The 26,638-nt window shown below is 39.5% G+C and overlaps 2 protein-coding genes across 3 annotated transcripts in view; both read left to right on the forward strand.

Annotated features, from left to right (window-relative positions):
* MYOZ2 (myozenin 2) overlaps window positions 1-6,248 on the forward strand; it is a 28,570-nt gene extending 22,322 nt beyond the window's left edge. Inside the window, exon 6 of the mRNA XM_004686634.2 lies at window positions 5,846-6,248. Within this exon, the coding sequence (XP_004686691.1) occupies window positions 5,846-6,080 (235 nt within the window). The 3' untranslated portion in view covers window positions 6,081-6,248. The remainder of the gene's footprint in view (window positions 1-5,845) is intronic.
* A 15,653-nt stretch (window positions 6,249-21,901) lies between these two features.
* The window catches only part of USP53 (ubiquitin specific peptidase 53), a 42,580-nt gene continuing 37,843 nt past the window's right edge, over window positions 21,902-26,638 (forward strand). Inside the window, exon 1 of one of the 2 annotated variants that reach the window (XM_004686485.2) lies at window positions 21,902-22,078. The gene's annotated coding sequence lies outside the window, so the exon portion shown is untranslated. Of the gene's footprint in view, window positions 22,079-23,041; window positions 23,071-26,638 lie in introns of those variants that run through there. The other variant, XM_012727847.1, reaches the window with a different exon arrangement.

Below are 26,638 nucleotides of genomic sequence, written 5' to 3' on the forward strand. Positions count from 1 at the left end.
ATTTAAATTTAATTTCAATATATTTTAAAAATATATTGAATTAGTATCCAAATAATATTCAAATATACCCATGTTAAAAAAAAAAAACAGGAAAATAAGCTAGGAGCAAGGAAGTTTCTAGTTCTGTTTCAAGAAGTAGACTGAGTATATTACTAACCTCTCATATAAATTCCCTCATCTATAAAGGAATTCAAAGATGCAAAGGTTATTGTAGATCTTATTCTCAAAGAGCTCAAAGACAACTGAAGAGTGAAACATGAGGGCAAATTAATTTATTTTGGAAGAGCAGAGAAAAATGTCTGAAAGCAAAGGAGCTTAGGATAAAAAGTCTCTTTTAAATATATTATAAATGTAAATACAAAAGTATCTTTGAGCATACTAAATATATTAGTTACTTGGTAGAAAAATTTAGTAAATTTTTTTTATATAACCACTCTGCATAAATCTTTGTCTTATAATGGATATACTGTATATCCCACAATGTTAATTTTTACAAACAGAATACCATCACTAATCAATCAAAATAAACAAGAAATCTCCTATCATCTATGAATCTGAGAGAAACAGACTTATCACTTACTACATCGATAACAAAGAGTCAAAATTAATTTTAGTCTAACCTATGTTTGAAGAACTGATGTTAAACGAATTATTGTTTCATGGTTCTTTTTCAGTAGAATATTACAGATCTTTTAGTGGAAATTTTTGCTTCACTAAATGACTAAATCTTGCAACTGTTTTCAGAACTCAAATATCCTACAAATATTCTCTCACTTTGAGTGCTTAGCCTCTGTGTTAAGGGATTTTCTTTACTTTGTGTGCTGAGGGCAATAAAAATTCAAACAAACAGGATATAGTCTCAGTGGTGCCAAAGAAAAGAAAACTCTGCTTTCCAAACAGCAACCTCTCACCGGATCAGTGGTAGGAGGTAGGAGGTGGGTGATGGAAAGGAAAGGAATGTTTTCATTTACAAGAGAAGAAAATGACCCCCCAACTGGGAGGGAAAAACAAAACAGAACTGGAAAGAAAGGGAAAAATCAATGCACTGAATGCCAAAGCCAGGTACTGAATTTCAGTGACAGAGAACATTTCTTCTTTGATTTAATTCTGAAAAAATAAGTAAATAAGAGTAAAATTCATTTCTGGAATTAATAAACACAAGATTAAATTGAGTCAAAATTGAGTCAAATTTAATTTGATTGAATTGAACAAATTCAGCCTAAATTTGGAAATAGTCCACTCTAACCTCATGTATCTGATGGGTAACACAGTCTTCTTACACTCCCAAGAATGGTATCTCAAGCGTGGCTCTTCTGAGCATGGGGCCATGCAATTGCTCATCCATTATATACATATATACATATATATATATACATAAAGCAAAGTCAGTCATGTATATGATTTTGCTTTATCTATTTTGATTGTTAACAGTTTTTAGTAAGAGCCCCCAAGTCTTTGTCTTGCACTGGTCTCTACGAATAACACAGCTGGTCCACATCCTGTGCTCTGTGTGTGGACCCATAAGGAGACATTTCATCCTATGGTCTCTGACTTCAGGACATTCTCTGATCTTCCACGATGCATTTACTTTTGCCCTCACGTTTCACTCTTCCCTCACTTGTCTGTGAGCTTTTTAAGGATGAGATCTATGAAATCCTAGCACACAGCAGAGTGTCTAGATGTAATAAATGATCAGAAATATGTTGTTTGGATACATGAATGAATCAACAAGTGAACAATGGTTTACAATGGTAAGCTTCTAAAATGTGAAGCTTCTGCAATGTGATCTCGGACATCGGAGTCATCCAAGTATAAGTTTTCTTTGCATGCTAAATCAAATTTCAGTCATGAAGATTCTTCAATTCACTAAAATCAAAGAAAAAACGCAGGGCATTGTTTTAGCCCATTGTATCGTGAATGTGACAGCAATGGTTTGCATTACTTTGCCACAACCCAAGTGGGTTGACATTTTAAACACACTGCCCCACTTAGAAAATGATGTCAAGAGGCCCAGCACTCCTCAAGAATGATCTCATAGCATGTTGTCCACTGTAGTGAGTACAAATGCAGTCATCCAGTGAGTCTGGCTGCCTGTGTTCAATCCTGGTTCTACAACCGAATAGGTGGGTGACTTTGGGCTAGGCAGTTGACTCATCTCTGTGATTGTTTCTGTGTTTTTAAATGAAGTAACAGTGCATTGTTAGTTTCAGGTTTTGGTGCTGAGACTGGCCTGCATATATGATACAGATGCCTCAGTTTCTTCAATTAGGTGGGGATATAAATTAGACCAACTCATAAGAGTATTGTGAGGATTTGAGGAGACAATGATGTGATGTCAAAGATATACTCAAAATGAGGTGTGCAAACGAGCAGCAACTTGACACTAGACTGAATCCACATCTGTGCTTAGAGACCATGGTAATTCCTTTACCAACAGAGTTTCAGGAGCATTTAAAATAGTGTCTGGTGCATAGAACCCACTCAAGGAACTTAGCTTCCACCATGACTCTGCCTTCTAAAGTTTTACAGTCATAACTTGCATGGTAGCCTTACTCTTAAAGTATTTTAGCAAACTGACCTCTTTTTTTTTTTTCACCTCCAGCTTGGTAGTTTTAGACCCTAAGTATGAAAGTCTATGCTGACATAATCACTACATGAGGGCAAGGTTATCCATTTGTCCTTATAATTTGGGACAATAAATGATAGTCAGTGATCCTGAGGGCAGATGCAGTAGAAGCTACAGCATAGTGCTTTTCAGCAGGAAGCAAAACACTAAATATGAGAAAACCAAGGACCAAGGAGACATGAGACTCTAAACTATGTGACAGAAACCTCCTGGCTAGACCCTTTTTTAGGTCAGCTATTCACTCTACTGACATCCTCAGTGAAGATTTCAGTGCCTGACTCTGTGTCTCCTGTGGTCCCTTTTGGGGGCTTCAGTAGCCATGTAAATGATCTGCTGAATTGTCTACTTCTAGAGTGTTCTTGACTGTCTTGCTGTCAAGAATGTTTTTTTCAATCCCACCTCAGTAACACATTCTTGGCTTAAAGTTTGTTATGACTAATTCCTGAGTCATCTTCAGAATCTGAATTTCAAGCACCCCACTCCATGACACTGTATCTATACTTTGCATTCGTTCTTTCTCAGTAATGCTTCAGCGCCACATGTAAGAGTCATCCCACTTTTCGAAATCTATAAATCACTGCCTTCTAATCTATCTAGAGTCCCAGTTTCCTTACTACTATCACACACGATCTGGGACTTTCCAGAAAGATTTCAGAGTGATGAGGCTATGAAGAAAATCACTTCTCTTTCAGGTTTTAAAATACTCTCCACATGTTTGAAAATTTATGTAGTCCTGCCAGTCCCATTGTCCAGTGGGCATCTTCTAGGGACTATGCATTCTCAAAGTATATTGTAAGGAGTGACAGAGTCCATCAGGGAGATTTCCCGTAGTCTTAGTGTACTTTGTGGTTACACAAAGAACCAAGGCAGACGTGCCAAAATCATAAAGGGCATAATGTTAAGGTGGGAAATGGGGGTACCAGGGAGGTAAAAAAAAAAAAAAAACACAAACCATGAGACGGGAGTAGGAAGCTTCTTTCTGGCTGCAGAATATCGAAAAGCTTCAAGAAAGTGAAATGTATTGCTTAAATAACATATCCAGGACTTAAAGGGATTTGGAAGTGGGAGAACTAGAACCTAGTTTTAAAACCGAAAGGGGGTTTTAAAACAAGTAATAAGGCTCAGGGTCCTCCAAGAAGAGTCTGAGGAAAGGCACCCAGTGGGGGAGCCAGAGAAGAAGCAGCAGGCATCCAGGCTGCAGGAGCAAAGGGTAGACCAGCCAGCAGAGGAAGCCGGCCGGCTTGACCTTTCCACCTGGATGTTGAAATCCTTTTTCCATGCACACACCAAACCTGTACCTCTCTGTCTTCCATGAGCTGGTTGCTAAAACTCTAAGCCTAGAAGTTGTCCTTGATTCCTACATTTCCATCACAATTTTTATTAATGTATGAGCAAATCCTGTTGACGCCACCCCTGAAACCCCAGAAACCAACCGCATCTTTCCATCCTCATGGAAAACATCTGAAATTCAAGATGCCATCAGTTCTCTCTTGAACTGGACAGTATGTTCCCTCTTCCCGTTTTGTCCTCCTGTAATCTCTTGGCAGGACAGTAATAGCCAGAGTGGTCTTTATAAATATGTCTTCACTGCTGAGCTGAACACCTCATGTGGGTCCTCTTCCCACTTAGAGTGAATCCACATCTGATTGGCCCAAGCTCCACACCATCGTCCTTTCTGTCTGCTCTTCTCTCCTATCACCCCTCCCCCGCATTACTTCTCTAGTAATATGGCCCTTCATTGTTTGCCTGAAATGCCAATGTTATTTTTGGCTTAGATTCTTTGCATCAGCTACCAGTGTGTTTCCATCATACTGTCCACGGCAAACTTCTGACTTTCAGATAACTGTTTAAATGTCACCTCTTCAGTGACGTCTTCCTGGAGTATCTACTCATTCAGTTATGCCTATTACCCTCTCCCTCTACCCCATTTAAATTTTTTCATGGAACCACTCTCTCTGCTGGGTGTTTATCTGTGTGTGTGTGTATAATACTTCTCTTTCACTATAATACCAGAGTTTAAGCTTCTTTATATTTTCAGCCTCTAGAGCTGGCTGCAGCTGCTTCAGCAAGAGTTTGGTCCCTGGCCAGGGAGGTGGCTCACATGGTGCAGCAGACCTCGCCTATCTATCCTGCTGCTCCCCTGAGCACTATACTTGGTCAATCTGTCTGTCCTGTTTCCCACTCTGTCTCTGGTGAATCCTCTCACTGCCTCTGTACCTCTGGGCTGTACCCCAGCTCTGTATGCATAAAAAAATAAAATCATTAAAAAAATACATAATGGCTAAATCAAGCAAAGCTGGAAAGTTATGTGAGGCATTGAATGCTAAGGTAAGGAGTTAGACTTTAAACAGATGACTAATAGGATTTAGAGGTTTTTAAGGTAAAGATAAAAAGATGAAAGGCTTTCACCTTCAAAGAGTTTGTAATTCCTAAATGACCCCAAACAAAGCATTCTTAAAAAGAGAAGACAATACCAAATACCATATCATAAGCACTGAAGGTCAGACATAAATCAATTCATGCTACAGGAATTCAGTTAAGGATAGTCGGAGGAAAATTAGAACTGAAAGGTCACAGGACATAAAAGTAGAGAGGAGGCTGGGAAGAGATATCTCAAGCAAGGAAGACATTCTTAATAAAGGCACAAAGACAAGAAATCTTTGTGATGGGATCAGAGAACAAGGAATAGATTAGGTTAATTCAAAACTAAGAAAACCTACAGAGGGACTTTAATCAATTTGGTATCAAGTATCTGTTCTATCAAAAGGATGGTCTTAAGTGGAAATGCTTCCCTAAGAGGTCAACTGAAAATTATACTAAGAATTTAACATAGGGTGTTCCTGGGGTTAAGTCTCAGCACCATCACATATTGCCAGCCACGCCAGCCTGAGGTCCATCCCCAGCCAGGGAGGTGACCCCCATGGTGCAACAGAACTCTCCTGTCTTGCCTTTGCTCCCCTCAGCAGTGTGTTTCAGTAGATTTGCCTGTTCTGCTCTCCACTGTGTCTCTGGTGAATCCTCTCACACCCCCTGACCCTCCCCTCACCTCTGGCCTGCACCCCACTTCTTGTATGAATAGATAAATAAAAATAATTTTTTTAAAAAAAAGAATATAATGTAACAACATGCCCATAAATCATGAATTAAGTTGTTTTCTATTTCCTGGAAAACAGATTAGAAAACTAACTCATGTATTCTTTTTCTTTCCACTTCCCACAGAGTCGCCACCCCATTTGGAGGTTTTGAAAAAGCATCAAAGATGGTTAAATTCAAGGTTCCAGATTTTGAGTTACTTCTTACAACAGATCCCAGGTTTATGGCCTTTGCCAATCCACTTTCCGGCAGACGGTCCTTTAATAGGACTCCAAAAGGATGGACATCTGAGAATATTCCTATAGTGGTAACTTCAGAATCCACAGAGGATACCGCTGTACCAGAATCTGATGACCTATGAAAAGAAAATTGTATGTGCCACAAAAACCTCTGACTCTAAATGTTGCTGTTCAGTATTCTACTCCCTAGCAAAGTCACTTAACTCTCCTCATCAGTAGTAATAATTTCATAGCAGTTCAGCAGTTTTTTTCTTTTGTGGCATTTAATTTTAATCTCAGATGAAATAGGAATAAACCATCCAAAAATCTTGTTTTAACAAACTTTTAACTTGTCTTTATCCATAATGTTCTCACCTTTTCTCAACAATCCAGCCTTTTCATTGAGAAAATTCAGAAGAGTGACTGCAGCAAAAGGTTTCACCTTTGTTTCATTTCAATGAGGTATTTCTGAATACGTTTTTAGAATGAAATCTGAAGTCAAAATACAATACAGTTTAGACTCATCCACCTTTTTATTTATTGGTTGAAAGCTATGGAAGATGATGAACAAACATTATTAATGGAAACAAGGGCTGGGTTCTTCCTTTTTGGTGGACCCTGATTTAAAAAAAAAAAAAATGCCAGGATGGAGTCTTTTCATTAGTCATTCTTAGAACTTTATAGTGCGTTGTAGTTTTCAACATTCTTTGAATCATTAGGTGGTTACTCCAGATGATATGATGTTCCTCAAAGTTCAATAGGGTTTTTATATTTGCTTAGCATCAAGCCCAGCTGTCTGAAAGACAATGAGTCAAGGAAAGTCAGAGTGCTATGTCACAGAGTTTCAGTGAGCCAGAGGTACTGGGTATTCACATTCCTTAAATCCCATTTCAGTGTGTTGACTAGGTTAAACTTAACATGCATTTTTAGCAGAAAAATAGCAAACATACAAACACATCAACAAATACAAGTATGTGGGAGAGGGAAAATTTATCATTTGGATTGGCAGTTTTCTTTGCTGTATCTTCAAGTACTTTTCAAACCCTCGTGCAAACTACAAACAGGAACAAGAATCACAAAAGCACATGGGGATCTGAAAATTATTTAGTGTATGTAGCAGTAGATAAGTAAGGATCTGTTTTAAAAGACTCACGCCAAAGTCAAGTTTAAATATGCCCTGCAATATAATTGAGGGAATATGCAATAGAACACGGAACTGCTAAACTATAAATGCCTGTTCTTCCCATTTCAATTCAGGTTACAGTTCTTGATGTTTGTACCAGAGCAGAAAAGTCTCATTTATGGAAAGCTATCTTCCAGAGCTTTTAATCTCAGATGAAATAGAAATAAGCATAGGAAGGAGAATCTAGAGTAGAACACAACAGAGTTCTATGTTCATAGCAACAGTGCATATTTAAGAAAGAAATGTGTGTGTGTGTGTGTGTGTGTATGTTGTAATTGATTGGTTTTTAAATCATCCTTAAAACTTATAAGAGGATAATTTTTAAAAAATGTTTATAAAAACCCCAATCACTAGAATGTTAACAACATCCAAGTATTTATTTGTGCATACTAAAATTATGGTGCATTTGTATATTTAAAGTGTACCTTTTGATATCTTACTTTTACTTTTCATGTTTGCCTATTTTAAAATAATGTTTTAGAATGTGATACATTCTAAATATGAAATTCCATCATGCCACTTTTTGGTTCATTTTAATTGCTGAAAAATTAGTCATATTCTATGATGCAGATTGATGACATGACTTAGTTATTTTTTTATAAAAGAATAATAATAGTTTCTTATTAGCGTTTTGAAATGAATTATTACTTTTCATTAGATAGAACATCCATTGCATTATTTCATTGTCAGCAAATAACTACCCTGGACCTATCTCTGTCTATCTCTATACAATGCCTTTTCTGTCACTTTCTGAAAGGGGCCAGCGATGAATTAAGTCAGCTATCAAACAGTTGTCCCTGGCAACATCCAGGAGGGTTGAGAAAAGGAGACTCAAGTATTTTTTTTTAAATTTGGGTAGAGATTGATGGAATACTCCTCTCTTCACTGTCAAATTTCTTTCTCAGAGATGTCTATTAAACGTAGCTCAGTTGTCTGACACCTTTAGAAATGTCAAAATTTCAGTTTGGTTGCTACACAATTAAGAATTCAAAAGCAATTTTGAATGGGCTTTCCATCAATTTAGCCAGCTAAATCTTTCAAAGTCAAAAGAAATATGATGATCTTTTTAGAACAACTGAAAGACTGTGGTCTTTCTTTCCACCCACATTGTGTACACTAAAAATAAACTAAAGGAGAATGAAGTTAAAAGAAAAAGGAAAGAAATGTCAGTAACACTTCTTCAAGGATTACTCATTACTTTATAAAGACTCTTTAAAGTTAAGTTATATTTTAAAATTTTATTTTCATAATTATTCAGTGAGGAGGGCATTATAAATAATCTTCACTTTATGTAAGAAAATTGTGGTTCAGAGAACTGAGGTGATTCACTTACTGCTAGCTTAAATGAGGAGGGATTCAGTGAGTCTGGCTGTAAATTACATGCTCTAGGACTCAAGGTTCATAACTTCTCTTTCAGAATGAAATTCAGCCTTAAACTATTTTATTATGTCTAGACAAAATAATAAAATATCTGCATGCTCTTCATTTGGGGCCAATACAGCTGTAAATTTAGTAATTGTAGAGTCACCCTCCAAAGTCATTCAGACACTCATAATCATAAAAAGCTGAACTTTGAGACAGTGTTGAAAGTGATCTAAATAAACCGAGCAGCATGAAGGATTAGTTTTGAAATTAGAGCAACATAGAAGTTTTCTCAGATGAAAACTCTTCATTTTTGCTCAGCTTTGTACAGCCTTTGGCTCTAAGTAAACTTCCTTTCTCTTTCCTCGTAAGAGTAAAGACAGGGAAAGAAAGGGTAAAACACCTGACATGAATAAGCCATAAACCGAAGTAAACCGTCGAGTATGATAACACACCAAGACCATTCCTTTATGTGAGATACTCTCTCAGTTTCCATTACACTGTTCAAGATGCTTCTGGATCATGAGGCAGCAGCTCCTATTTTATTTTAGGAAGTTTTCTTGATGGGAAGCTTGCCCTTCTGTTCTCTAGATAAGAGCTGCAGTGATGGTGAAAAAGATAGTTCTTGGTTTTTAACTCTCCACTCCCTTTAATTATTTCTCAAAGCTAGCATTTTCCATTTCTTAACTCAATATCTTTGAAGGATTTTATGAACAAAAAAATGATTAGCTATTACAAAATCATTGCAAGTAAGACAATAATTTTCAAACAAAACAACCACTTAGTGTACTCATTAAAAAATTTACATCTTTTTTTTAAATAGGCAAGTTTGTAAGTGTTTTAGCAGCTTGGAAATCGAAGGAGCCAATTATGCTCGCCAAAGCTAATGTGGAGCAAAATGTCCAGTCGTGAGTATGAAAAGAACATCCTGAACTTTCCAACTCAGGGCACAGCTGTACCAGCAGACTTATTAATTCTGGAATTTCCTCACATTGCTGCTTATGCAAGATAAAATTTAAATGACATCATTGCCGTTGCTCAGCTACAACTGCTTTTTATTAAGCTTAGGAAAGTATTGCTTTCAATGCCCCTTTTCTTATGAAAAATGCTTTGGGCCCCCACATGCTCTGTTCTGTAGGAAGAAGGGCATTCACTTTCTGTGGAAAACGGAGGAATGCCAGGGTTTTGCCAAAAGCACAAACAAGGGGAATCTATTCCCAAATAACTAATCAAAGCACTTCACAGGCGGAGCGAGGAATTTTTAGAAGACTATAATAAAAAGTTAAACTTTCCGAAGCTAAATAAAAAGTAACATTGTGTAAGTGTGTCAACGGCTTAAAGTGAAGGGTTATTATAAAAAGTGTGTCCTGGTTTGAATTCCTTCAACAAAAGAGCTAGATTTCAACTCAGGATATAAACTTTCCCTGACTTCTCAGCATAATGTGACGATTTAGTAGAAATGGGTAAAAAAGGGATGGGGGGAGCTATTTCTAAGAGGTTATAGTTCAGATTCAAAAAGAATGTGCTGATTAGTCTGTACTGGGTAATAGTTTGAAATGGACTTAAGAGGCAACCTAGGCAGAATTAGAGATGGAGACCTTTCAGGAAACAGGAAAGGAAAATGCCAGAGGATAAAAGATAAATTCAGTGTTACATCCTATTTTAAAACTGCTGATTGAGGGATTGGTATAGAAGCTGCAAGAGTAGTAAAATGATTATAAAAGAAGAGGGGAAAGGAGGAAAGGCAGAATGAAAACAAAAGGAAACAAAAGTTAGGCTACATAGGAGCTAATTGTGTTACTCTGTGGCTTCTGCAGCTTTTCCCTTTGAGCTGTGGTCCACATATTATTCAATTATCATGGCGTGTTCACTCTCATCATTCATTTACACATTGACACATAACAGTGGCTCCAGTCAAAGACGTCAGCTCTGTTTATCTGTAACAACACAGTCACCACATCTCAAGACATCTACTTGACTCTAGAAGTCATAGTTTTCGATCACTTCTATAAACCTTCTTCTGCGGGAGGCCTTCGCCACCAGACTCAAGAGCACACTCTATTAACCTGGGGCTCTGGTTCGGTTCCCCTGAGCAGACTCAGCTACCAGGATGAGGTTACACTTGCAAGAATTTTATTGGGAAATAGTCACATAAGAAAGGATGGGGAGGGAGTAAAGAAAGACTGGAAGAGCCAGGAGCAGTACTCCAATGCAAGTATTCTGAGCCGCCAAGCAACGTGGGGCAGATTCAGCAAGGCTGTTGGGGACTTTTTTCTTTTAATTGTATTATTTTACTGAGGTAGTATTGATTTATTAAAGTGTCTATAATTTCAAGGGGTAGGTTTACACCTCTTTAGATATATGGACACCACACCACCACCACACCAAGGCACCCGCCATCTTCTACTGTGGCCCATTGGGCCCCCTCCCACCTTGGCTCCCCACTTTCCTCTCCTTTGGCAGCCTTAATTCTACAGTCAAATTTCTAAAGTTTGTTTTGCTTTAGTTTGGTCTGTTCCTTTGTTGTGCTTCTCTATATTCCACATATGAGCGAAACCATCTGGTATCTGTCTTTTGCCTTCTGGTTTATTTCACTTAGCATAAGCAGCTCCGTTCCCATCCATGTTGTTGCAAATAGTTAGATGTCATCCCTTTCGCACCTGACTAGTATTCCATTCTGTATATGTGTCCTATCTTCTTTTTTGTTTTTAAAGATTTATTTACTTATGCATACAAGAGCTGGGGTACAGATCAGAGGTGTCGTGGGTGAGAGGATTCACCAGAGACACAGTGGGGAGCAGAACAAGCAGATCTACTGAAATCTGCTGAAGGGAGCAGCGGGTGAGACAGGAGAGGTCTGCTGTGCCACGTGGGTCACCTCCCAGGCTGGGGATCAAACTTGTGCTGCAGTGGCTGAGGATCACTTCATAGTGTTGCACTCCAACCCACTCTATCACCAGGGAGGGCTCTGTGTCATATCTCCTTAATCTACTCATCTGTTTTTGAGCACTTAGGTGGTTCCATAGCATGGCCATTGAAAATAGTGCTGCAATGAACACAGGAGTATACACATCCCTTCATACTATTCAGATTTGCAGGGGCAGATATGTATAAATTTATCAATTACGGTCCTCGCTTAAAATGATCAGAATGTACTACGTTATGCCATTGTTCAGTTCCATACCCTGATGTTTAATTAGGTCTCCACGTATTAGCATAGCAAATGGATAGCATTATAGTTATGAGAACAGAGCAAGTTACTATTTTGCCAATATAATACACTAAGTACTCCATTAATAGTAAAATAAAGTGCTCTTTTTGGTTTAAATAAGTATCAGTTTGCTTAGAATCAAAGCTCTTTAGAGTTAGGCAATGTTTTGAGAGATTTTACATTAATTCCTATATTGACAGAGTGCTAATTTAAATCAGAGAAGAATCTCACTGAATCAAAAATTAGGACCAAGAGTTCTGCTTCTAAACTGACATTCCTTGAAGCCTTCCCTTCTTTCCTCTACCTGAGTTGAGATCAGAGTCATACACATGGACACAAACCTTAGTCTGTAGTGGCCTGCGTAAGGTGAGCTCAGATTTATTTCTATCTAGAAAGATATATAGCCTTCTGTAACTTGTAGACCTTGTTAATAACTACAGAGAAACAAAACTATGAATAGGGTAATGTTAACAAGACAGGGAGCCAGAGAATAATAATTTTCTGTTCAGTACTAGAAAGTATTACTTTTATCAGTAAAAAAAAAATAAAATGTTACTATGACAATAGCAAACCAAAATAAATATTCTTTTCTGAAGGAAAAGGAATACCTGTCATACTTCTCAAAGAAAAGAGTAACATTGTTTCTCCCTCCAGAATCCTCTTACTCCATGATTTTGAAGCTATGGTTGTATTGTTACAGGGTCTAGAAATTAATTTTGTTGGTTATGAGTAGCAGATTTTCAGATGCAACAGAGTAAGATAAAATATCAGAATAGGTCACTTTCAGTAAAGGACTGTTTCAAAACCACTCTTTGTTTTCTATATACAAGAATGGAATCATAACATAAAGTCTACTGCTTATACCAGGTTGTAACGTCCAATGTTCAAAAACAATGGTTCTGTCTACCACTAGTTACTGGTTGAAATATAATCGTCAGCAATTTTTTAGTAACTGAAATGCCTTCTCTCCACTACGTTAAATGTGTTATAACCAATTTGATAGAGAATTCTTCAGAGTTAAAAGAATTCTAAACAGTAGCAGAACAAAAGTTGTAGAAAACAGTTTAATCAGAACTCCGATTTTAAAATGTTCCCAAAAGTCTTTAACAAACATTCCTGGGAGATCCACTCACCAAAAGTTAGTTCACTGCTTGCCCTATCCCTCCCCAGTTCTCCACCCCTAATTTCAATTTTAATATTGTTTTATAGATAAGATTACAAAAGACTCAAGTGCATTAACCATTACAAATTAGATATAATTTCAGTATACTAATGTTTCCCTTTTTATAGATGCTAAATAGTTCCTTGAAGGGTTCCTATCTGACTATTTTGTAATAGTTTTTCCTCTTAAACACAGGTCTTATTTTCCTTGAATTTTGACTGTGAAGTGAATTTCAACAAGGAAGTTCAACTTGAAAAACTGGTGCCCTGAATATTTTTGTCATCTTTACAAAGAAATGGGCTCTCCAAGGCAACTTCCTTTGGGTGCAGTTCTTTAGCCAATATGCCAGAAGCAAAAGACAGTGTTATTTTCTATTGTATTTGTGTGTGTGTGTGTGTGTGTGTGTGTGTGTGGCTGGTTTTTCTATTGCATGTTTTAAAGAACAACTTTAAAAGTAAGTCAGTCTAAGAGGTAAAGAGGTGTGTGTGGGGGGGGTTGGAGGGGCGTGTGGGTGTGAGCATGGGTGTGTGTGTTCTTCACTTCCTCCCATGTTCTCCTTCCCTGGTCCTTCTTCCCTTGTCTTTCCGAAGGGTACAAAGGTGCCAATTATGTTTATATCCAAAACCTAGATGTGGAAGAAATTTCATTGCACTTTCAGAAACAAGAGACTAACTACTGTCTCCTTTAAAACCTCAGGATATTTCAGGGAAAATGTTCCATGCCTACAAGTACACATGCTTTGGATTTGAACGACAGCTCTGGTTCTACCAGTGTTTAGCAGAAGCGTGGCTAACTTTACTTTTCAAAGCTTAAGTTTTCTCATATGTCTAGCGAGGCTTTAGCAACCCAATCTCTAAGAGTCTTTTTGGACATTTAAGACCTCTAAGTGTTTCATGGCCTTTCTTCCTGGATCTATCACTACTGTACATATTACCTTTGCTTGTAGGTATTTGCTCTCCTTTATTTCCATGGCTGTAACCAGATAGCATACTTACTTAACCGACCAGTTATTACTTAGTTATTCAGCTTATGTTTGTTGAGTGCTTGCTAGTGGCCAAGAAAACACTAGGCACAGATAATATACTTTATCTGTATATTCACATTTGGGGATTGTTGGGAAAGGCAAATGAAATAATTTTCACAAAGTACTTAGTTCCTGACACATATTTTGGAGACCTAAATAACCAAGGGAAAGTCGCTTCATCACTTAAATGCTTTAGAATTTAGAAACACAAGGTTCAATTGCCTCATCAGTGAATTAGGGAAGAGAGGTTAAAAGAGGTAAACTGACTTGCCCACAGACACAGTCTCTGCTACTCACAGAGACCCAGTTGTTGCATAATTCCCCATCCAAGATTCTTTCTATTATATCATGTTGCTTTTGAACACAAACAATTCTACCATCTGTTTCTTTCATTCTTTCTCTCTGGATTGCAAAACACTGTCAGAAAAAAATAAAGGCCTACAGGGATGGGCAACTGTTGACAGCAGTCCAGTTAGGAGTTAGCTCGTTTACTGTGCTACACCCAGTTGTATTAGAGAAGTTAATACGAGTACTCCCACTTTTTGAAAGTTCATGCCATGCTACTTCAGTTTTATGAAAGGTCCACCTTCATACCTGTTTGCACAAACAGAAAGAAATCCGAAGATTCTCACTTCAGTGGCAAAAGTGAAAAATGAAATGTGGGTTTTGTTGCAGCTGTGTGGAGACAGCAGCACCTTAGGCAATGTGACCTGTAGCCACTGCCAAGCTCCTTCCCGGGACTACTCTGCCCAGGCTTATGTGTGTACCAATGCATTCCTGCTTTTACGACATGTGAGTATTATTTTGATTTTTCTATGTGTGGTTTGGTATGATTTAGGAGGTTAGATTTTGGTCCTTGGAACGCTCAAAACATTTTTCATGTAAGTGAGGAGTATTTCCTTCTTGTTTTATGCCATGTCAGCTCAGGTAAGGAATACTCTGTTTTCCAATAGTGGGGTGGTGGAGGGGGGCAGGGAACCTATAACCACTCATTGTCACACCAGCAATAACAGTCACCTCAGGAGCTGTCTGTCTAAAGGCAAAGCTGTTTTATGAGCTCTTGTTGCCCTAAAACACTTCCCCTTCTGGATTTATGAGGATACTCTTGCCATCAATGTTACGTTTGGCTCCAGTGAGAATCCAAGGTGAGGAATCCAGCCTTCCACATTTCCCTCCATGATTAAGATGAAGTAAAAGGAAATGTTAATTTTGCTAGTACAAAAATCTCAAGGATAAGGAACATCCGAGATGTGGATTAAAAACAGAAAAGCTAAGAGGATGTTTAAAGGAAGGGAATAAGACGATGAGGTTGCTTGTGTTCCGAGGCAATCATGTCCAGAAAAAAATAAAAAAAAGACTAGTGGCATTAAGTTTTGGGAAACCTGGCTTCCTACAAGTGTATAAAACCAAAAACAAACAAACAAATTATTATTTTGAATATAAACTTACATTGGCTGACAAAGTGACAAAGTTAATAGTTTTATTTAAACTACCCTGCTGAAAACACAGTATTGGAATAAGCCAAGACAGGAAATAACTTCCTCAAAGCGTCATCAGGATAGTTGCAAAAATCTGTTTTCATTTTTGGGTGCCACATGTTTTCGGAAGTTGACAATCAACAACCAAAGTGCATCCTGACTGCGGTTGCAGGGCTGGTATACACAGTGGGTCTGTGCCTGCGTTTTCCAGGACATGTTGACGAGGTAAAGAAGAGCTTGCAAGGATGATGACCCAAGTTGGGGAAAGGGCATTTTCGATGATGACAGAAAAATGTGTTCCTGTTACTGACATCTTACATCTCATGTCTATTTTTGATGTTAGAACAGAGCCAAATTCAAATTTACTCTACAGGCACTTGTGTATTTCTGTTGTTTTGTTCTCATTAATTTTCTGTAACTCTGATTATTTTTTTCATTTTTATTTGAACACTTTTATGTTACTGCATATGCTGGAATTCACTTTATTTTTAGAAATCGCTTTAAATTTAGGGTAGGGAAAGTAGGATACTAGTGTAATATATACTGAATATAATGAAGTATCATATGTGCATTAGTCTTGTATGCTCTGGGCCTTCAACAATCATTGTGAAAAAAGACTATTTTCAGCTTGAAAATACAAAAGATGTTGTCAAAGAAAGTTTCTTATGGATAAGTTTCTCTTGCTGCAAAGGACAGAAGTGAGGCTGTGTAGGAATTACTGGAAAGCAGATTTCAACTGACTGTGACCAACAATGCTCAACAGTTAGAAAGTTCTTAAAAGGCAGAGGGTGTCTCACGCAGCGTCTGGTTTTGGACAATTGTCACCGTATTTAAACAGAGGCTGGACAGCACTGGTGGGGATGACCCTTCAGTGAGTGGGAGGCTGCACAAGATGAAATCTGAAACCTCCTGCATCTTTGAGATGGCAGTAAAATACATGCTACAGCAAGAAAAACAATATCTAGGTTCTGAATGTATCACATTATCATTGATGACAATAGTATTGGTAATCATAATAACAGCACAAATCGCAGTAATAACACCCTAAAGCACTTTACAGTGGCTTTTATCTGGGACATTAGCAGAAGACATCCTATAGAAGCAGGATTTCTTGTCCCAGTTTTACAGATAAGACAATTAGAATGCTTCAAAGTGAAATAACACACAAAGGTAATGAAATAAGTCAGCAAAAATTAGGAAAGCTCTGGTTAGACCATTTAACTGAGTTCACTAAAAAATGTTGAGCATTTCAGAGGAAAAGCTGGCTATGATGGCATGGATACAGAATTCAGTGATCTGATGTTTAACCGAAGGCCATACTGCAGTGCTCTGTAGTCTGGTGAACAGGCAGCAACTCCTATTTTATAAACGAATGGAGGACCCTCACGGATTCTCTTTCCCCTCTAGCTTCCTTATTCTTTCCTCTCTGTAATTCTAAGGGACATTGCCACAATTTGGTTTAAGCTCACATTTTAATAGCTTTGCAAACAAAGGGGAAAAAAGATCTTTCCTGCAAACTCTAATTTGAAAACTTCTGGGCAAGGATGCTGATTAGGCTGAGTCACACATACAGACACCAGTCACTGACCAGAAAAGGACAAAATTGTCCAGTTAGAGTGATGCCCATCCTGTGCATAAGTGTGTGCATCTATTAACCAAAAAAGTATGAAAAGGCAAAGCAGCTTATGGCCACAGTAGATATTTCCTCAGCAGAAAGAACAGAATGTATATTAATCAGACACTGACACATGTGTTGTTGAAAGTTTTTTCCCCCAAATATGTGTATATTTAAAAATTAGGCTTTCTAACCTCCTAAGAGATGACTTAATCAAAAATGTTAAAATTTTAATCTCATTCTTGTGTGCTAGTCTCTCTTACCTTCTTTCTTTCCTACCTGACCACTTTTTTTTTTTTACCATTTTATGAATACTTAATTGGCCTTATAATTCTAGTTGTGGTTCTGACTGTGAGAAGCTGGGAGTCCAGGACAAAAGGGTATATGTGGTACAAGGTCTAAAAGCAGAAGCGGACCAGCTGGCTTCTAGAAGATATTGTCAGTCATGACCACTTTTTTCCTGGGTGTCTTCATTCTGCTCTGCTGGTGACTGTATATTTTAATTTTATAGAAAAGAGTGAAAAGGAATGAAAGTCTTAATGTGCTCAGTAGATACTACCTCAGGTATGAAGCAACTCTTTAGCACAGGTCCTTCCTGAAATTTCTTCCCAGGTAGAGAGAAAAAGAACAGATATATCAGCAAGTAAATAAGCTAAATAATCACAGATTGTAATAAATGGCTTGAGTTAAATAAACCAGTCACAGGAAATAAAGAATGAAAATCTAAAATAGCAGAGGAGCTAAGGGCAGATTTTCCCAGAGTCTTGGCATGAATTTGGGTTTTATTCTATGTAGAGGACAAGTCATTGACCAATTTCAAGTAGGGGATTATAAATCTACATTTTAAACAGACCTCTTTAGTTGCAGTGTGAGAGTGGATTTAAAACCATGAGGGTACATGAGATCTCAGGACCAGCTGCAGGAACACAGTATCGTTTAGAAGCTTTAAGTAGATTAGAAAGTGTAAGAGAAAAGTAGACTGAAAGAAGCAGCCATGAGGTTGGAGAGAAGCTGTGAGATGACGCAATCACCAAAGTTGGGATGTTAGTACCAGGAAGGAGGGGTCACAAGGTATTTTTGGCTGCTGTCATCATCAAGTCAAGCCTGCAACTTCTCTGAAACTGCATCGGGTTACCTCATCTTCTTGCTTACCAGTAATTTCCCTTACACATCTTCTGTATATAATTCCAAACCAATCATCTTGTTCACAGATTTACAAAAGCTTCCCATTTCAGCCTGCACTTGCCTGGTTTATTCCTTTTCCTCTAACTTTGCTCTGAAGTAGTCTTGTCTCTTCCTCTGTCTTCAGATATGCCCTTAAATCAACTTACATTCTGGAAACTCAGATCTGATCTCTTACAGAAGTCCTTCCAAAGTATCGTGGCCCACACGCAAGTCTCTAAGTTGCTAAAAAAATCAAAATTTCTGATTTCTCATTCCATCCACTGAACACATGTTGAAGCTTCTGTACTAGCAATTATAGAGTTAAACCCTGGACATTCAGCCATGAAAAAACAGGGTTTCTGATGAGGAGGGGCTCAATTAGTAAAAGTAACACAGTGTCTTCATTTCCTTTTTTTTTTTTTTAATTTTATTTATTTATGCATACAGGCCAGAGATGCGGGGGGTGAGAAGATTCACCAGAGACAGAGTGGGGAGCAGAACAGGCAGGTTGACTATACTGCTGAGTGGAGCAGCAGATGGGTCAGAAGAGGTCTGTCGCGCCATGTGGGTCATCTCCAGGGACTGAACTTGTGCAGACATGGCTCTGTCTAGCTTCACAGCGTGAACTCATTGCGCTACCAGGGAGGGCCCTGATCTTCATCATTTTCTTATGCACTTAGATGCATCTTATGCATTTCAGATACCTAGCATCTGGTCCTGAGTCAGCCAGCCAGCCACTCTGTGTCCATGCTGTATGTTACATTACCCCACCCAAATCAGTCATAGTTTTTTTGTCTAGGGATTAGCTACTGGAGCTACCAAGTCACAGCAAGTCAGGGTAGAATGTTGCTATTTCTACCACTCATCAGAGACGGTGTTGGTTCATCACATCACAAGGCTGTACATTCCCAAGTCTGAGTTAATCAGTCCAGAACAATGGTAGGTGGTATATACATCAGTGGTGTGAACTTTGGGCTGGGCCTCAGCAGAAGCACTTCAGGCCTATTCCCTTTCATGATCTGAGGCCATTGTGAGGTACAGAGACCCCTCTTCGTAAATTTGACTCCTTCCAATAAATATTGAATCAAACACACACATATCACTCAATAATAGTCATTCTCAGAGGTGGTACGTTTAAAGCCTGTGCTGTGCTATTCATGACCATTCGTTTCTGAGAACAACTCCCGTCCTAGCACACGATGTAAAGCTATGTTTGATTTTTCTCATCTTTGCTTCAGGCTGCCCTGTTGTTGCTTACCTTGTGACCTATTACAAATCTATCATATAAAACTCAGAATTTAGATATATCAAGAACTGGTTGCAAGTTTGAAATCACGTGATGAAAAAAGTGTAGCCCAGGTTAAGTCAAATTCTTGAGCAGGGTGAACTGAAGGGTTTTTTCAGTAATCTCTAGTGAGGAAGTAATGTGAGCTTTTATCATTATTTTTCAAGATTGGGCTGCTCTGTCAAGTGTGTTTGCAAAAATGGAATCATGTGATAATTATTTGTATTATAGTTGCTATAATACAATAAGTTAAAAAAGGAGGGGGAAGGGCCAATCTGTCTCAGGAAGTTATGAAAGCATCCCTGGAGGAGATTAAATGTTCCACCGAGATCTCAAAGATCCTTAGAGAAACTGGCAGGTCACAGAATGGTAAGGGGTTCAGTACAGCAAGTGTGGAACAAATTGGCAAAAATGGCTGATGAACTTAACACTCTGGGCACAGATCATAAAGGGCCCTGCTAAGGGTGAGTCCCTGAAAAACTGTTAGCAGAGGAACACCATGATGCATTAAAAAAAAAAAAAAGATTTATCTATGCACAGAACTGCGGCAAAGGCCAGAGGTGAAGGGCCAGTGAGAAGCTTCACCAGAGACAGAGGGGAGCAGAACAGGCAGATTGACAAAGTACACTGCCGAGGGGAGAAGCGGGTAGGTCAGGAGCCGTCTGTTGGCTATTGATCACCTCCCTGGTCAGGAATCAAACTCGCGCACTCGCGCTGAAGTGGCTATGGCCAGCTTCGCAGCCTTGTGCTTTAACCCGTTGCACCAGCAGGGGAGGTCCATGCCATGATGTATTTTTATGTCAGAAGTATTAACAGAATGAAGTTTGAACTGGTGAAATAACTAGAGACTATTGCAATTGTCCAGGGAAGATGAGTCAGAGGAAGTGATAACTCCATGGACGAAGGTGGTGAGAGTGGAGATTAATAAGAGATGTGCATTTGGGGGACAGTTAAGAAGATATGAGTCAACTGAATGATTTTAGGATAGAGTGGAAGTAAGAAAAAGATAGGGGTACTCATCGATTTCAGCAAGAGGGTATCATTCATGTGAAACAGAATGAAAATGAGGTTGGCACCAGATGAAATGGAAGAGATTTGGTATCACATGTAGGGAATGGCAAAGATGTCCACCTTAATTTGGGACATCATTAAGGTACCTGTGTGAAATCCCAAAGAAGATGGTATTGCTTAAAAGTATGAATGAACAGATGCTTGGAAGTTTCTTGGTGTCCTAGACTGATGGGAAGAAGATTGCTCAAGGGGACAGGGTTAACACTGAACAAAAGAAAATGGAGTGCACAGGAAGAGAAACATTTAAAGTAAGTCAGAGAGGTTACTGCAGAATCAGGGAAAAGTGGCACCAGAAAACCCAAAAGAAAGTTAATGTGTTGGTATTATTATTTTTTTAATGTAATTCTCCCTGCCCCCCCACTTCCATTCCAAAAGTTTATTTCTTGAAGACAGAAATCATGTGTTAAATTTCACTGTATTTTCCTCAGTGCTTAATTCAGTATTAGCCTAAAATGTTCCTTCACCCTGTTTATTCAAATAAACATTTAGTGTTAGCTGGGATTTTACTTAGATCCATATGTATAATCTTCATGTCGCACCTACACCGGATTTGTTCTGAGTTGCAACATCGTGTTTACTGTATACTGAGAGGCACCTTTGATACTGAAGATGGTGAAGGCTTTTCCTTTCCCTACTATTCCTAAGAAACACGTTATAGTAAAAAAATATATATATATCAAGCCCAATTCCTAAGCTGTAGCTTAAAACCTGTTCGAAAGCCGAGGGAGGAGGCAGCCAATTTTTTAGAATCAAAATTAACCATTAACGAGCCAACATGTTTATCAAGACTCTTAGTTTATCTACAATCACAAAGCCACGAGTTCCAGGATACACTTTCATCCAATGGAAGGCTCTCAGCTGCAAACCGATGGGAGCGACGCCCAGAAACCCAGGGAACTGAGCATCCGCAAGCGGTTTTGCGAGCCGGCAGCGCAGACGCTTTTCTGTCTCAGGTAACATCAAACGTGAACCCAGTCCTCGGTGGATCCGCAATCCTGGGCTTAGAAAATACCGAATAAATGACCAAGATTTCCGGAACGATCGCCTCCACCGCAGGAACTAACCCTCCTCGCCTCCAGCCCACAGACCCAACCTGCAGCCACCTTTCCCCCAGCGCCGCTCTCGCGGGATCTTGCGTCCCCGGGATAAGTCTACCGGATTGCGCGCCCCAGCGAACCCCCGCGGGAATAGGGCTCGGCAGGTCGGGAGAGCCGGGAAATCGCGTGCGGGGGCGGGGCTTGCCGGGTGAGCCCGCGGGCGGGGCCCGCTGAGGAGGGGGGCGGGGCCGCCGTGGAAAGAGGGGCGGGGCCCCGGGGACCTGTTGATCACAGGTGTCACAGCCCTGACTGGCCCCCGGGCGGTGGGGCTTGTGCGCATGCGCGGTGCGCCGGCTGGCACTCTGGGCGGCGGGGAGCTGTCGCCTCCGCTCCAGTTCCCGGTGAGCCTCGCTCTCGGTGGCAGCTGTTAGCGTGTCACCCTGGTGTCTGCGCGAGGCGGAGCTGGGCCAGGGGAGGTCGCCCCGAGGGAGTGGAAGGCCGGGATTTCTCCACCTGGACCGCGCTCTCCTGTCTAGCTGCGAGCTCAAGGTAAGGCTCGGAAACCAGTCCCGGGGTGAAGTCCCGCCACCTGCGACGCCCTCGGCCCGACCCGGAGAGCGCGGTTCCGGCACCAGACCTCGCCTCCCCGCTCCAGCGCCCTGCGATCTCCTGCGCGCCCCACCCCTCGGCGCCGGCTCCGGCTCGGGGCGGGCGGTTCTGGAGCCCGAGGTCACGCAGCCCGCCCGCCCCGCTGCTCCTTGGCCGGGACCGAGGTGCCTCCGGCCGGGCTGGAAGCGCAGGGGTGACAGGCGCAGTCCCTCCCGGGCGGTGGTGCTTCTTGGCTGCTGGGTTTGCGGGCGGGCTCGGGCAGAACCTGGAGCCTGCGGGGTCGCTGGCTGCTTTGGGGTTCTGAACATTACGCCTCGTTGGCGCTGCCCCTCACTTTCCCCGGCCACTCCCTCCCTGGAGCAACAGCTTTCCAGGGGTTCCAGCGTGGCCATTTGGCTCTCCTTGGACGAGACCCATGAACTGGGCTCCGGAGGCTCTCTGGGCTGGTGCTTTGTGGGTGGCAGTAGTAAAGTGTAAAGTTAATGTTTACCTTTGAGACGGGACTTACGGGACGTTCCCCAAACTGCCTTCAAAGGCCGGCGAGCAGGAAGTCCTTGCACAGGTGTAGTAGGGAGGGTTTGCAAAGCCTGCAATCGGGGCGCATCCTGAGTTTTTGCTTTCCCGCTACAAGGTTTTTCTTTATCAATGCAAAGTTTGATTAATGCCTGCAAAATGTACAGCGGGGCTTTATTTGTTAGAAAGGTTTGCCAAGTGTTTTCCTTATCTGAAATTTTTTTTTTTCCCAAGGAATTTTCAGTACTGTTTTTGAGGGATGTTTAACTGTAAATTTAGGAAGTTCTTTGTGATTAAGGTCCGGTTGGCTTTTAGTACTGTTCTGGAAAGAAAAGCATTGCCAAATCTGAGTATTTGATGGAAGTGGCAAATGCGAACAGAATTTTAACTGAAGCTACCTTTTGGTTAACTTGATGCTTGTAAGTTTTACCTTTTCTTCCTTTCAGTTTCGTGGTGGTGGTTGAGGCAAAGACCCTTCATCATGCTAAAGATAAATATTTGCTAAAGTAATAGATGATTTCTTTGCTTTGTCATAAGAATTCCACATAGACACACTTACTTTAGGTAGGACTTGGTTATAATATAGGAAAACCAAGGTTTTTGTCTCACACTTTAAAGGCTTTTAAAATAAATTCTTTGGCTGATTTGTCAAGATTTATGGTTATGTTTGAACCATGGACGTGATTTAATTAACTTTGTTCATATCAAGCTCACTGTTGCTATGCGTATTTTTTCCTGCACTGCAAAAAAAAAAAAAAAGGTGACCAAGAACAGATGTTTCCATTTTCCTGTGAATTAAATTTTAAAAGTATATATATAGATTATGTATAGTTCATGGAGCTTGACACTAGTAGTCAATACATTAATATTTTGTCCAAAAGATACTAGCTTTTAAAAAGTTAATGGTTTTAGTGGAGAAGTGACATCCTATTTCTACTAGTTTGTTTTTTCTTTAAGAAATGAAAAGAAAATCAAAGAACTCTTATGAAATTGGATTGTATTGTGATTCAGGATATTTTTTATTATTTAGCATTAAATGTTTACTTAGAAATGTGTAATATAAAGTAATACAATTTTGGGACCCTGACAGAAGTTATTTTTAAGAAGAGAAAGTTAAAAAATGAAAATTATGGTCTATTTTTAAGGTCACATACACTTTTAAGAACCAAAATCAGAGTTATTTTCCTGCTGGAACTGTTTGGAACTCACTTGGCTAGCACGCTAGAGAGAATTTTGCTCTTTACCCTACAATTTTCCAAAAATAAGTCTCTTAAGGGGTAGATTAAGCTATCCTCTGAAGACATTTAGTTACTGAAATACCTTAGCAGGTCTTGTTATAGGACAGCGTTAACTATAAGGTATCTCAATGATAGACCCCAAAGACAACCTGTGGAAAGGTAGTTTGTATCTTGCATCTGGAAGTCCTTAGAACAGCGTGTGCTGGCTGTGCCAGGACCAAAAAGTATCAGACTCCCCAACTGTTAAGTCATGAGTTCTTGGATTCAGGAAAAAGGTTAATAGATTTCTGTCATCTTGGGAGAGCCACCTAGGAGTTGGACATGATACGAATGTAGTGTTCATTATGATTTTGTACTGATGAAGTAATTTTAGAAAAGTTTGCATTACAGTATATGTGTGATACAGGAATAAGAGGTGGTTGCAACTTGCTCTACCAGAGATAAAATCTTCAATTGTTATTTAAACTTTTAAAACTATATAATATGCAAATACAGGCAAATTTTATGACTTTAAAAAAAGTTATGTAGGCTGTATATGGAATTTGGAGGCCAACGTAGCTGATCTTGCTTTTTCAGGTTAGCTCGCATCCCTTATCGGTTCCTGTACTGGGAGCTCATGATTGGACCTGTAGTCTGTGGTTAGAATTTAACTGTAACGTAATTGGTTTACTTTGTGATCTTGACAAGCTTTTCATTTTTTGACTCTATGAATTTTATTTTATACATCTTAAATGATTCTGATAAAGAGTCCTTGGATTGTATTAGGCCATTAAAAGTGTCCATGACCGACAAAAATGCTACAAACCATTGTTTGTAGTTGAAGAATTTTTGTTTTGGATGAGTCATTTGAGAGAAGTTGCTTTCTATCATCATATTTGTAATTCATCAGCAAGCAAAACCTTTGCAGCATAGCCTGCATGTTAGTTGATTTAGTGGAACAAAATTGGTTATATGAGTTTTTATGGTTATTTTTTTAATGCATTTTGAAATGATTCCATTGGTATTCTGTTGTTCAAATACTGATCTACAAAAACCAGTTTGACGAAATACTGTTCCTTTTGAAGATGAAAGTATCTTACATACCTTTTGTACCTTTTGCACTTAGCAAATTTATTCCATAAACATTCATTGACCTACTCTTGTATGCTAGGCAGGTGCCAGGTATTGGAATTAAGAAATGAATGAGATAACACTCCAATAATAATGATTAGTTTTTTATTTTCTAAGCCTCATCTTAGGCTCCCTCAGCTCCCAGTTCCCATACCACCCCTGTGAAATATCTGAAATATCTTCTCATCCAGCAAAGGATAGTAGATGACTTCACTTGACTGCTGTACTTTGTACAACCTTTTGTTAAAGGTTTATGCTTTGTTGTAGACTGGACAGAGAATAACTAAAGGGCCTGAAAATGAAGATACGTACTGTCCTTTTAAGAAGAGTGGGGAGTATACTGGGTGGGTCCCAAGAGGGTTGGTAATGCAGGCATGAAGAGCCTCCCATATGCCCAGAGCCCTGAGGAGTTCCTAGTGTGTATCCCAGTTATTTTATGGCTGGCTGTTGTTGTCATTCTAGGAATGAAAATTATCAGCAAGGAAGTTTGTAGTTATTTTCCTGAAAAGTTGTATATAGGTCAAATCTTTCTAAATTAAATCCTGTCTGTTGCTTCCATTGTTATTTCAAAGTTCTTTCATCTTTATTTCTCATGCTTTGTAACTTTTAACTCAGTTTCTCCTACACTCCAAATGGAGTGATATAAGACTGTGAGGAATCCACTTATAAGGTAAAGCATTCCCAATTTTTGTGTATTAGACCTTTCTATATTAAGTTTCTGGAAATAGGATGACTCTATAAATGCAGTTGCTTCTCCGAAGAATGAGTTAATAGATTTAAAATTGAGAAATTGATACTTTATTAATTCCACTAGTCTGGACTAAAGCTACATATAACCGAGATAGATGCATCAGTTAAGGAAATGTGAAAAGATAGCACAATGAGATATAAACAGTTTAATACAGCGTTTACTTTTTTTCATTGTTTTCAAACAAGGTAAATTGTTTGAAATCACAGGGAAAGGACGAACACGAAGGACTATGGTGATGGTGCAGGGGTGAGTGGGTGGTAGGGATTTTACAGGGAGTACACCTGAGAGGGGAAAGCAGATATTGTGCAAAATGAACACTGATGTAAAATATATGCAAATACATAAATTTAAAATAATTTTACATCAAAAATAGTGTTGTTAGCCTGCTATGCTTGGGGTATTTGTTACGTGTTTTATACGTGATTTGTAATATTATACTAACCTTATGAACTTCCTTTTTTAAAACTTATTTTTAAAAAAGACATATTTTTGGGCCCTTCCACGTGGTACAGCGGGTTTAAGCACAGCACTAAGAAGAAGCTAAAGCCACTTCAGCGTGAGTTCCATCCCCACGCTGCAGACCTCTCCTGACCTGCCCACTGCTCCCCTCAGCAGTGCACCTTGTCAGCTAGCCTGTTCTGCTCCCCACTCTGTCTCTGGTGAATCCTCTCGCCGCCCTTTCACCTCTGGCCTATACTCCAGTTCTGTGTGCATAAATAAATAAATCTTTTTTTTTTAAAGGTTTATTTATTTGTGCATACAGAACTGGGGTACAGGCCAGAGGCTCAGGGGCGGTGAGAGGCTTTACGGGAGACAGAGCGGGGAGCAGAATAGGCAGATCAAGGAAATACACTGCTGAGGGGAGCAGCGGGAGGTCAGGAGAGGTCT

This window comes from Condylura cristata, unplaced genomic scaffold, assembly GCF_000260355.1.
Source record: "Condylura cristata isolate star-nosed mole 26May11 unplaced genomic scaffold, ConCri1.0 scaffold00021, whole genome shotgun sequence".
Lineage (NCBI taxonomy): Eukaryota > Metazoa > Chordata > Mammalia > Eulipotyphla > Talpidae > Condylura > Condylura cristata.